Source organism: Zalophus californianus, chromosome 13 (genome assembly GCF_009762305.2).
Source record: "Zalophus californianus isolate mZalCal1 chromosome 13, mZalCal1.pri.v2, whole genome shotgun sequence".
Classification (NCBI taxonomy): Eukaryota; Metazoa; Chordata; class Mammalia; order Carnivora; family Otariidae; genus Zalophus; species Zalophus californianus.
In genome coordinates, this window is record NC_045607.1 from 71,909,701 (window position 1) to 71,923,541 (window position 13,841).

The following is a 13,841-nucleotide window of genomic DNA, read 5'->3' on the forward strand; positions in this document are numbered from 1 at the left end:
TTTGACAAAGTACAGCAACCTTTCTTGATCAAAACTCTTTAGAGTGTAGGGATAGAAGGTACATACCTCAATATCATAAAAGCCATCTATGAAAAACCCACAGCAAATATCATTCTCAATGGGGAAACACTGAGAGCTTTCCCCCTAAGGTCAGGAACGCAGCAGGGATGTCCACTATCACCACTGCTATTCAACATAGTACTAGAAGTCCTAACCTCAGCAATCAGACAACAAAAAGAAATAAAAGTCATCCAAATGGGCAAAGAAGAACTCAAACTCTCACTCTTTGCAGATGATATGATACTTTGTGGAAAACCCAAAAGACTCCACCCCAAAACTGCTAGAAGTCATACAGGAATTCAGTAAAGTGGCAGGATATAAATTCAATGCACAGAAATCAGTGGCATTCCTATACACCAACAACAAGGCAGAAGAAATAGAAATTAAGGAGTCGATCCCACTTACAACTGCACCCCAAACCATAAGATACCTAGGAATAAATCTAACCAGAGAGGCAAAGAATCTGTACTCAGAAAACTATAAAATACTCATGGAAGAAATTGAGGAAGACAGAAAGAAATGGAAAAATGTTCCATGCTCATGGATTGGAAGAACAAATATTATGAAGATGTCAATGCTACTTATAGCAACCTACACATTCAATGCAATCCCCATCAAAATACCATCCACTTTTTTCAAAGAAATGGAACAAATAATCCTAAAATTTGTTTGGAATCAGAAGAGACCCCGAATAGCCAGAGGAATGTTGAAAAAGAAAAGCAAAGCTGGCGGCATCACAATTCCGGACTTTAAGCTCTATACAAAGCTGTCATCATCAAGACAGTATGGTACTGGCACAAAAACAGACACATAGGTCAATGGAACAGAATAGAGAGCCCAGAAATGGACCCTCAACTCTATGGTCAATTCATTTTTGACAAAGCAGGAAAGAATGTCCAATGGAAAAAAGACAGTCTCTTCAACAAATGGTGTTGGGAAAACTGGACAGCCACATGCAGAAGAAAGAAACTGGACCATTTCCTTACACCACACACAAAAATAGACTCCAAATGGTTGAAAGACCTAAATGTGAGACAGGAGTCCATCAAAATCCTAAAGGAGAACACAGGCAGCAACCTCTTCGACCTCAGCCGCAGCAACTTCTTCCTAGAAACATCGCCAAAGGCAAGGGAAACAAGGGCAAAAATAAACTATTGGGACCTCATCAAGATATAAAGCTTTTGCAGAGCAAAAGAAACAGTCCACAAAACCAAAAGACAACCGACAGAATGGGAGAAGATATTTGCAAATGACATATCAGATGAAGGGCTAGTATCCAAAATCTATAAAGAACTTCTTAAACTCAACACCCAAAGAACAAATAATCAAGAAATGGGCAGAAGACATGAACAGACATTTTTCCAAAGAAGACATCCAAATGGCCAATAGACACATAAAAAAGTTCTCAACACCACTTGGCATCAGGGAAATCCAAATCAAAACCTCAATGAGATACCACCTCACACCAGTCAGAACGGCTAAAATTAACAAGTCAGGAAACGACAGATGTTGGCGGGGATGCAGAGAAAGGGGAACCCTCCTACACTGTTGGTGGGAATGCAAGCTGGTGCAGCCACTCTGGAAAACAGTATGGAGGTTCCTCAAAAAGTTGAAAATAGAGCTACCATATGATCCAGCAATTGCACTACTGGGTATTTACCCCAAAGATATAAATGTAGGGATCCGAAGGGGTATGTGCACACTGATGTTTATAGCAGCAATGTCCACAATAGCCAAACTGTGGAAAGAGCCAAGATGTCCATCAACAGATGAACAGATAAAGAAGATGTGGTCTATATATAAAATGGAATATTATGCAGCCATCAAAAGGAATGAAATCTTGCCATTTGCAACGACGTGGATAGAACTGGAGGATGTTATGCTGAGCGAAATAGGTCAATCAGAGAAAGACATGTATCATATGACCTCACTGATATGAGGAATTCTTAATCTCAGGAACCAAACTGAGGGTTGCTGGAGTGGTGGGGGGGTGGGAGGGATGGGGTGGCTGGGGGATAGACACTGGGGAGGGTATGTGCTATGGTGAGCGCTGTGAATTGTGCAAGACTGTTGAATCACAGATCTGTACCTCTGAAATAAATAATACATTATATGTTAAAAAAAAAAAAAGCAGCAGCAGCAGAAGATAGCAGGAGGGGAATAATGAAGGGGGGAAAATCAGAGGGGGAGATGAACATGAGAGATGATGGACTCTGAAAAACAAACTGAGGGTTCTAGAGGGGAGGGGGGGCGGGAGGAAGGGTTTGCCTGGTGATGGGTATTAAAGAGGGTACATTCTGCATGGAGCACTGGGTGTTATACGCAAATAATGAATCATGGAACACTACATCAAAAACTAATGATGTAATGTATGGTGATTGACATAACATAATAAAAAAAAAGAAAACCACAAAAAAAGAAAATGCAAATAAAAACCACAATATGATTTAAAAAATAAATAAATTTAAGAGAATTGAAAGCATACAATGTATGTTATCTGTCTACGGTGAGTTAAACTAGAAATCAATAACAGAAAGATATCTGGAAAATTCCCAAATATTTGGAAACTACACAACATACTTTTAAGTCCTGGGTCAAAAAAGAAATGATAAAGAAAATTCAAAATTTTGAACTGAATGAAAATACAAACATATATATCAAAATTTGTAGGATGCAGCTAAAGTAGTGCTTAAGGGGACATTTAAACTAGTATTAGATGTTTATATTTTAAAAAAGGAAGTTCTCAAATCAATGATATGTACACTTCTAAGAATCAGAAAAGATGAACAAGTTAAATCAGAAGTGAGCAAACAGAAAGAAAAAATGAGTAGAAATCAATTTAAATAGGAAATACCAAGTAGATAACCCAGTAAATGACTCAAAGTTCTGCCCATTGGGAGGATTTTCTCTCACCACTGCCTTTCAGGGCCACCCCTGAGTGGGGCTGGAGTACAAAAGCAGTTCATTTTCATTTGGTAAAACCACCCACCTGAGAACAGTCTTGACCATTTTCCTCTCCCAGCAACTATGTATAAGTGACCCTCCCCTAATGTGGTCATAGATATCACCTAGCCCTACTGTGGCCCAGTCTCAGATATACAATACTGTTTTACAAAGCATTACTGCTAGACATGTCTGATACTATGAATTTAGTGGTCTGACAAAATTCAATTCAAAATGAGCAGTTTTAGACACATTTTTACTTGATGTCTCAGAGTCAGATGCTCTATTTCTACCAGAGTCCTACTGAACCCTAAGAGCTGTTTTTTGAATTAAATATAATACCACATTGCATATGGCATGTTCTTGTTCCAGAACCTTAGTTATGTTATGAGTCTCCCACCAAGACTTGTCATAAACTCCACATAGCTTATTTTCCACCAAAGATGTTTCTAGTTCCATCGGATTTGCCAGGTCCTAGGGCCTAAGAAGTAGGGCTGCTTGGACCACAGCATGGACCTCTTGCAAAGGTGTTCCTGTTCTGAGACCTACTCAAAACTGGCAGCCTTTCATGTCTCCTAGTACATGAGTCAAAACTGTAATTGCTAAATGTAAAATATGCTGCCTCCAGACCTGGAGGGGATCTAGCAGGGGGTCACTCCTCATTAGTAGTAGAAGATGTAATGATTTATCCTTTACAGTGAAGGAAAAGTTGCAGCATGCCCTTGAGAACTTCATATCTCCCCAAACTTGATATGATGAACTCCTATATTTTTATATGGAATATCTCCCACCTACTAGTGTTCATGTGTCTTGTTTGTTTCTTTCCAAGACTCTAATGTCTGATGATGAGGAGAGGAAGTAGAGGTAAGTCCCGAGGAGGGGAGTGCTGGACCTTAAGACAGAGCAGTAGGCTGCTTCTGTGGGCCCCGAGGGTTCAGGGGTTGGGGTTTCAAGGTTTTCTAGTGCATTGACCCAGATGTCCCATCTGAAACCTTAGAATCCTATTCCTTCTCTACTAGGGCCCTGACCTCTGTGCTGAAGTCTTGCAGGGCCTGGCAATTCAATCTTTCCTGGAATTATGTCTGCTATCCTTACAATTAAATACTGAGCCCAGACTTCACCTTTTCCACTCCAACTTCAGGAGAGCCCTTTTTAAATGCTGCCATGGAGACTCTCTAACTTTTCACACTTTGCCTTAAATTAGTGATTGATCACCTCCATCTTTCATTGTCTTTCCCAGCTGCATACGTGGTACTTAGCGACAGCCATCCAATTTCATTGTCCTTCTAATTATCATTTCCTCTGAACCTCTCAAATGCCGGAGGACACTGAGCCCACCAGAGCATTTCCTTATATTCATATCCTATCTCAGGTCATCACCAGTGAAAGGTTTAGTATTGGTACAACTACTCCATGCCAGTGCTCCCAGGACTCCACCTATGACCAGCCTCGGGTTCTCACTGCCAGCTGGCCAATAAGTGATCCAGCTCCCAAGTCTCATTTTAGAATCTGCCCCCTTGGGCCAATTCTCACATCAAGTGTCTTAATTTAAGTCCTCTGGGAAACAGATTCTCAGAGACGGAGATCCACATGCAGGAAATGCCAGCTCTTAGGAACAGCCCCTCTGAGGGAATAAGGACTGGGCAGAGGGAGATGCTGAACCAAGATAGAGTCACAACAGAGACCTCAACCAGAGCCAAGGGGTGTTCTGCCGCTGGGATGGCCCTTTACAGATCTCCTCACAGGGGCAGGGCGGCAGGCTTTTGTACCTCCACAGTGACGAATCAGTGAATATGGGCTGTTTCCAGGGAGGAAACATAATCTTGGGTGAAGCAGATCCTCTCCATGGAGGGCAGGCAACCAGGAAACTGGTGAAATGAATGCCACCGTCTTGAAGGGGGCACGTGGGAAAGCCACAACAGTTCCCACCAAGATAGCCGAACTCCTTGAAATGCCTTAAGCACAGAACCATAGATGTAAGACCTCAGTTTTGGAAAAAAAAAATTTTAGGAGTGATATAAGTCAGTAAATCAAGCACCTGGGCAGGGAGGCAAGAGTTAAATTGTCAGGTTAATTGACAGTAAATTAAAATGAAACCATAATCAGAGGTGCAGATTAACAGGCATGGCTCTTGATTCACCCACTGGCATGACCCGGCTGAAATGGAAAATGTCTCTTTTCTCCAGCCATCTGTTTGAGCCTTCCTCCTGAATGTAATCTAAGTTTCCTCTGGATGCCCCAAGATGCTGTGAAAAATGGGACCATATTAATATAATAAGTACAAATTTACAGGTTTCCCACTGCCTGTTTTTGTTGTTGCTGTCAATGTTGTATTTTCGTCTTTGTCTTTGAGTTCCCTGAAATAGTCTTATGGTTATTTCTGGAATGTTCCAGAAGTATCTCATAAATAAATCTAGTTTGTATTCTTGCTTTATTTTCTAGTGTGTTCTGGTGTGGTCTATGGCTAAGCCTCCCCAGTGCTTGTGAAAACCAGTGAAGTATCTTATTACTGCTTCTGAGGTCCGCTGTTCTACAGTCACTGCTGTTCTACTGCCCCTAGTGGATACCAGTGATGCATCAATCAGAGATGGCAATCTGGTCTCTGGAGGTCTTCACACTTCCCACTATATTCCCTGCAGAAGGAGAAACAAGGTGTATCGCCCCACTTTGTGTCCTCCTATATGCTTGGAATGAAAATAGTGTTACTCCTGCATCCATGCATCTCAGAACACAGTGCTTTGCCTTCCTTTTCTTCCCATTACCACTTATGACCACTGAGAGGTCACTCATGGCCACTTAGAAAAGAATAAACTCTAAGACCATCCCTGTGTCTCTTCCCACCCTTTCTCTACCTCTGTGTGGTAGGCAAAATAATAGCCCTTCAAAATGTCCATGCCCTGGGGCACCTGGGTGGCTCAGTAGGTTAAGCATTTGCCTTTGGCTGAGGTCATGATCCCAGAGTCCCGGGAACAAGTAGCACATCAGGGTCCCTGCTCAGCGGGGAGTCTGCTTCTCCCTCTACCCATCCCCCCTGCTCGTGATCTCTTTCTCTCTCTCAAATAAATAACTAAAATCTTTAAACAAAACAAAACAAAACAAAATGTCCATGCCCTAACTCCCAGAACCTGTGAATATGTTATGTTACATGCCAAGGGGAAATTAAGGCTGGGAAGGGAATGAAGGTCGCTGATTAGTTGATTTTAACATACGGAGATTATCCTGAATTATCTTGATGGGCTGTTATACATGGAAGGAGAAATGAAAAGAGAATCAGATAAGGAGATATGAGGTTGAAAGCAGAAGTTGAGTGATAAAATTGCTGGGTTCGGAGATGGCCGAGTGCCATGAAGCAAGGGCTGTGGGCAGCTTCTAGAAACTGGAAAAGGCAAGGAAATGAATTCTCTTCTAGATCCTCCAGAAAGAATGCACTACTGTCATCACCTTAATTTTAGCTCAGTGAGACCCATTTTAGACTTCTGACCTCGAAAACTATAAAATAATAAATTTGTCGTTTTAAACCACTAAGTTTGTGATAATTGTTACAGCAACAAAAGGAAACCAACGCGCTCTGACTCCAGCTCTTTTCTACTCCCATCAGAACATCTTCAGGTGAGTTGACTCATGCAAATGAATCTGGTGGGCCCACGCACCAGCCTGCCCAACGTGTTCAGACATTTTCAGATTCCAGAAACCTTTAAGGGACTACGTTCCCATCTTGTTACAGTTCTATCTTTACTAATCCATATCATTGTTATCATCAGTTGAGGGGATGGAAAGGAGGCCCTAGAGGGTTCATTTCTCAAAGTACTCCAGATACAATTCTGATGATCTGGAATGAACCTTTGAAGTGTCTGTCCTTTCAGGCAGCTATTACAAAAATACCATAAACCAAATGGCTTATAAACAACAGAAATTTATTTCTCACAGTTCTGGAGGCTGGAAATCCAGAATCAGAGTGCTAGCATGGTCTGGTAAAGGCCCTCTTCCATGGTGCTGACTGCCAATTTCTCACTGTGTCCTCACACGGTGAAAGGGGCAGAGATCTCTGTGGGGATTCTTTTATAAGAACTTTAATCTGATCCATGAGGGGCCTAATACCATCACACTGGGAATTAGGATTTCAACACATGAATTTTGCAGGTGACACAAACATTCAGATCATAGCAGGAGGTAAAGTTTGGGATGTTGGAAAAACTGTATAATTAATTGTGTGCCTTTTGTGGTGTGGTATATATGGTAATAGGGAACTAAAAGTAAAAACAAACAGACAAAAAACAGCCCAACTGAATGTAAGCAGAAACTCATCTCTTAAGGACTATTCTGTCTCATGAATCTGTGATCTAATTATTTGCATTAATTTTATCAAGACCATGTGGGTTCCCTGAAACCAAACATAGCTTGCTAGGTTACTGGGTAGGAACATATTTCCAACATCACACCTGTGTATCAAGAAAATGACTGTGATAATGCCTGATGGCTAGACACAAAATAATTGAGATGAAAATTACCTTTTTTTTTTTTGAGAGAGAGAAAGAATGAGCATAAGTGGGGGTGGGGAGAGGGGTAGAAAGAGGGAGAGAGAAAGAATCTTAAGCAGGCTCCATGCCCACTGTGGAGATCATGACCTGAGCCGAAATCGAGTCAGATGCTTAACTGACTGAGGTACCTATACTATTTTGAACAATATAATAAAGAAAAATAAATTCTGGGGTGCCTGCATGGCTCAGATGGTTGAGCGTCTGCTTTCAGCTCAGGTCGTGATCTCTGGGTCTGGGAACTGAGCCCCAAGTCAGGCTCTCTGCTCTGCGGAGTGTCTGCTTCTCCCTCTCCCTCTGCCCCTCCCCTTGTTCATGCTCTCTCTTTCTGTATCTCTCTGTCTGTATCTCTCTGTCTCAAATGAGTAAATAAAATCTTAAAAAGAAGTTTCTACTTTTTCTTTAAATGTACACAGGGCCTCAAAACAGAAAAAAAACACTTTTAGAAAACAGCTCTTATATTTGCTAAATCTTTTAATTAATAAATCGTTTGATATATTCAACTGAACCCACAAAACTGTTTATATGCAGAAAAAATAAATAGATAAAATCAGGAAAACATTTTGAATTTTAAAATTTGCTCTTTTGTTTCCATAAATATTTGCTGATTAAATATGGTTTGTCTTTATAAGCCTATCCAATGTGCAGTTTTTGCTAAATAAATCAATGTAAATATTTTGTTAGGATCTAAGTTTGTAAACAGCACAGATTTCTATGTAGTTTCATGTTTATTCCAAGCCAGATTTTTCCAAATTTCAGCTATTTAAATAGCACCTTCATGATTTTTCTCATACCTGTACACTGTTGTGGTATTATTAATATTTTAGAAATTAACTTTATTTACTAAAATTTATATTGAAAGAAAACTATATATCACTACCAGAAACAAAACCAAAACTATCACTCGCTGAAAGTAGAAAGTAACCATACAATTATAACAAAAATAAACCAATCGTATTTTTTGCCTGCTATAGTTTTGAGCTTGGGAAATGCTCTCCTTTTGTTAAAACAGGTAATTAGCAGGTGTGAGAAATTACTAATGATATACAATCTGAACTAATACTTTTTCCCCCTGAAGCTAATAAAAAGGATTGAAAGTTAAAAAAGAGATAATATTACTCTGGGATTCAATATAATTTATCATCATGTCTTTATCATTTTAGTCTGACCAGCTAAAATGACCTCAGTAACATCAGTGTTTTGGAAATGCCATTTAAAATCATTTAATTTTGCTTTCTGAATTGGTTCCTGTCATGTCTATCAGTACCACTATGCTGCCTGGCCTTTAACTCTTAAGAGTGAATGGTTTTTATAAAGCACCTACCTTGTATGCAAGGTTCCTATTTATGTTTAATTTCTAGTTCCATGTGCATCATTGGCTACAAGGTTACCAACAAAATTCTTTTTTTTTTTTTGAGAGTTTATTTTTTTTAGTAATCTTTATGCCCAAAATGGGGCTCAAACTCATCACCCTGAGATCAAGAGTCACATGCTCTTCCCATTTAGCAAGCCAGACACCCGAGACAAAATTCTTAGAATAAATTCAAGCTATGGCAACCATCCTTTTATTTATGAGAAATCCCTATATTCTTTCTATTGGGCACCTGACAGCATGTTTTACCCAACACTAGCTTTTCTATATAGCCCTGAAGGAGTCACTCATGCTTTAGTTGCCTAGGATTCAATCAAAACAATTCCCACTTGTCTCCTCAAATTTCTTATTACTCCATGTATGGTCATGAGGCTGGCAGCTTCTCCTTGTTGCTTGTTAAGAACTGCAGATGTTCAGACCCTACCTCAGTCCTACTGAATCAGAATCTGCATTTTAACAAGAAACCTAGGTGATTCTTAGGCATGTTGAAGTTTGTGAAGCACCAGTCAGTAGTCTTGTCTCTCTCTTCCTCTAAACATCCTTATTTCTCAACTATCTTTGGACTTCACCACCTCTAACTCAATGGTTCTCAACCTTGGGTGCATACTAGAATCACCTGGGGAATTTTGTTTTGTATTTGTGATGGCTAGTCCCCACCCCAAGAGGTTTTTTGTTTTTGTTTTTTAATTGGGAGTAGTCTGCGTATCAGTTTTAATTGCCCCAGGTGATTCTAACGTGAGGCCAGTACTGAAAACCAACTGAAACACTTTCAATGGATGATTGATTTGGACTCCTAGCTTTTGACCCCTGGCTCCACAAAATCATTCTAGTGGTAAAATGTGCCCTACCCCAAAACACACATTTGGCCTAGTTGAGCCTCATTGTCCTGTATCAGTTGTCCTATAACTAGGGAAAAGAGCTGATAACTTTTTCCCCTCTAAATAATTTACGGGAAGAAACCCGCATGATTGATGCAGTATCACCAGCAACATGATACTTTTTCATCATTACCATCAAAACCAACCATATCAATCACTGTAAGTACATAAGTTTCAGTGTTAATAGATTTAAAATTTGTTTACTACTTTAAAAATAATTTTAGATATATAAATGATGTAGTTTTCATAAAAATGATAACTCAATCCATAAGGAGAGGATTTTGTTATTGTTGAACTTCAGACATAACCATACTATATGCAAATAACACTAAGAGTGAAAAAACATATTTGGGAACAAATAAGAAGTTTATTTTGTAAAGATATGCCTCATGTAAAACTCATGTCAGTAAGTGCCTACTATCTGATATTTGTCTCCACCAGATGGCCTGGATTTGACTATGCTCTCACGGGGGCTTTGGTCTTCATGGAAAACGCTTACAAAGTGTGTGCCTCAGAGGGCAGTTGGCTCATCATCAAGTGTTATACTTTCTGCTCTAATATCCCTCTACTCCGCCTTCCAGAGTCTGTTACTTGTGCCTCCAGCTAAATTCCAACATCTCATGTAGATCCTTGGCTTGTGGTCTTCATCAATTCCTGCCTAGTTCTTCTGGGTTCCTGATCCTTTGTTCCAGATTCCTGGCCTGGGCCTCCTAGAATAATAACAACCACTATTTATAAGATGCTGCCAAGAAAACACAAAATACCCAAATATCATCCCATTTTCTCTTCACAATAACCACCTCCTGATTTTACAGATGAGGACACTGTCTGACTTGCTATGTTAGTCAGTTTTTGTCAGGTTATGCTACAGTAAAAAACTACTTCAAATTTCAGTGGCTAACAGCACAGATTCACAATAAATGTCAGCTGTAGGTCTCTGATTTGGCTGTGTCTCTCCCCACAAGCCATCCTTATTCTGGGATCCAGGCTGAAGGAGCAGACCCTATCTGCAACATACTCTTCTCATGGCAGAGGGAAAAGAACAGTGAGGAAAAAGCATGGAACTGATCCTAAATCTTCTATTTGGACATGATTTTCATCACTTCTGTTCCTATTCTATTGTCCAAGCAAGTCACAAGGCCAACCCTGATATCAGTGGGTGTAGAGGGGACTCCTCCTACAAGGAGGGACCTCACAAGGGGGTACCTAATAGAGAAAGACAGCTAATATTTTCAGCAAATAATGTAGTCACAGTTGTCCAAATTCTCTCAGCCAGAGAGAGGCAGGGCTAAAGTTTGAATCCAGCTCTGTTTGACTTTCAACCATTGTACAATGGTACTTCCATTTTCCTTTCTCTTTTTGCTGATTTCAAGTACTTAACCTCTAGCTTGTTTAGCTCCACAATTCTTGCCTACTCTTCCCTGATTTAGCTGTTCTCCTGAATATAATTTGTGGTGTGAGTGAACTATATTCCTGGCAAATAGGTCTTCAACTTAGCTGAACTGTAGGTCTCTGCCCTGTGATCAGCTTCGTTCTCCTGCTGCCCATGGTCAGAATAAGTTTGAGTCTATTTCTTCAGCTTTGAGCTACACAGATCAAATATACATCCAGATGATGGATACAGAGAGCTTCCTTACTGCTGTATGAAAATTCACACGGACTAAGTTTTAGCAGCATGGCCTTAAAGCCTGAAGACCTATATTTAAATTTGGACAAGAAACTTAGGATGATTTCCTGTCAGAAACAAATCCTTTCTTGTGGTGGTGAAATGTGCTCCATGGGAATTCTTGTTTACTGCTAGTCTTGGTGCAGTGGGCCAGTGAGGTTTTATCAACATGCTTGCATCATCCCAGAGTGGGTTAGCTCCTCCAAAATCTACCCATTCATGTCATCTTTCGTCACTCACCAAGAAATGCCACAGATTTAAAGCTTCCATCTCTTCTGCCAATGTGAGATAGCAGTAGAATCTTACATGCTTTATTTCCAAACAGAAAATATATGTTGCTGTTATAAGATCCAGTGTCAATCATATATCACCCATCATTTCATTAATCATAAATGAGAGCTGAATTCCTCTTTTGTGGGTACCAATTTTGACCTGCTTTTTATTTTTTTTTTTTAAGATTTTATTTATTTGTCAGAGAGGGAGAGAGAGCGAGAGAGAGCGAGTGCACACACGAGCAGGGGGAGTGGCAGGCAGAGGGAGAAGCAGGCTCCCCTCTCAGCAGGGAGCCCAATGTGGGACTCCATCCCAGGACCCCGGGATCATGACCTGAGCCCAAGGCAGATGCTTAACCGACTGAGCCACCCAGGCGTCCCTTGACCTGCTTTTTATATCAGCATTTGAGAAACCCACTTTCTAACTTAAAAGTTGAATTCATTTTTTAAAGAATGCTATTGGAAAAGAAAATAAATAGTACGTCCAAACGGCCATTGTTAAAATTTCTTTACAGAGAGTATGACCTCACTGTTTTACCCTTTAAGGAACTGTGTTTACTTTCTCCAGTATATATAACCAACTATTCTCTGAGTTAACAATATATTAAACTTAATATCCATTAGAGATAATGAAAGAATTATATATATAAAAGCATAAAGAGTTTTAAACACAAAACAAAGCTTCCTTCCAGAAGAGCAGTTATTTCCATACTAATCTGCTACCCAATAAGTTCTTGTTCACATATTAGGATTGAATATCTCATAAATTATCACCTCAACTTATTTTTTTCATTTAATGGTTAGTATGTATGAAATCATAATGAGGCATAAAAATCCCATTCAATGGTTTTCAATTTTTTTTGCATCTTGGCTTAAAAAAAACAGGATATATCAGAGGCCTCAAGGCTAGAATAAGACTTTTCTTTAAATGTATGAATTATAATTAGATGTTCTCTGTATGTGCCTTCTATGAATTTTCATTATGTATTTTTGTGTAAATAAAATAGAGGAAATGAAAATTAGGAAATGTGGTTCTGACCAAAGAATGATTCTCTTTCTTCAATTTCCTCCAAATTTAAGGATGTGGTATTCATTCTAACCCAACACTTAACAAAAAAGCAGTGCCCATTTAAACTTGGCAATCTGGGCTTTACTCCTGCTGTAGCTTTATAATTTTCTGCACAAGTAGCAATCACTGCAGTAGTTTTGATTAAATGATTACCCATAGGCCTGCTCTTGAATGAAATGACAAATGTTCCCTGGAAAAATTCAAGTAGACATTGTAAACTTGGACACTTTCTAGGGTGTGAGTATGCTCCAAATGACATTATGTATTAGTAATAGCAATGATCTATGACTCAAACATAATAATCTACTTCCTACAGAAAGGAGAAAGTAGTTTCATTGACTAAAAATGATGGGGAAAAAAATAAAAAACAATTTTTTTTTTCAGTATAAGGAAAGAGCTTGGTGAAGTTCAAAACTTGCTTATCAGTACCTGTGGAAAGTTTGGTGGGTGTGTGCAGACTAACCTGGTATACCTATGCCAGCCAAAAAGGAATGTCCTGAAAGGAGATTTGGAAGGCCAGGGAATTTTTTCTTTCCCCTTTTCAGTCTCTACCACTCAGTATATTTGCTATATGGACAAGAACTTGTTTTCTCTGAATGAGAGAAAAATGATTTGGACATTCAGATAAGGAAACTTCACAAATCTTTATTTTTTTTTAAGATTTTATTTATTTATTTGAGAGGGAGAGAGAGAGCGTGAGCAAGAGTACAAGAGCACGGGGAGGGAGAAGCACACTGTCCACTGAGGAGGGAGCCCTATGCGGGGCTCGATCCCACGAGGCTGGGCTTGCTCCCAGGGTGCTGAGATCGTGACCTGCACCTAAGGCAGATGACTAACAGACTGAGCCACCTAGGCCCCGGCAAATTTTATTTTTAAGTTCTATGGTCTAATTGCTGAAACGACTGTATTTCTAAAGAGTAATACTTTATGCTTTGACTATCTATGTCATCCTTGTTTCAGTGTTTTCATCCTTTTGTTTTTTTTTTATGTTCAGTTAGCCAACATAAATTAGTTTTTGATGTAGTGTTCAATGATTCATTAGTTGC

General features: G+C 39.6%; 1 protein-coding gene across 2 annotated transcripts in view; it reads left to right on the top strand.

Moving 5' to 3' along the window:
• The window catches only part of LOC113935138 (spermatogenesis-associated protein 31D4), an 84,904-nt gene that overhangs the window by 29,401 nt on the left and 41,662 nt on the right, over positions 1–13,841 (top strand). For both annotated transcript variants that reach the window (XM_035723425.1, XM_035723426.1), the window contains one exon: positions 6,549–6,612. In XM_035723425.1, coding sequence (XP_035579318.1) covers positions 6,549–6,612 — 64 coding nt within the window. The remainder of the gene's footprint in view (positions 1–6,548; positions 6,613–13,841) is intronic.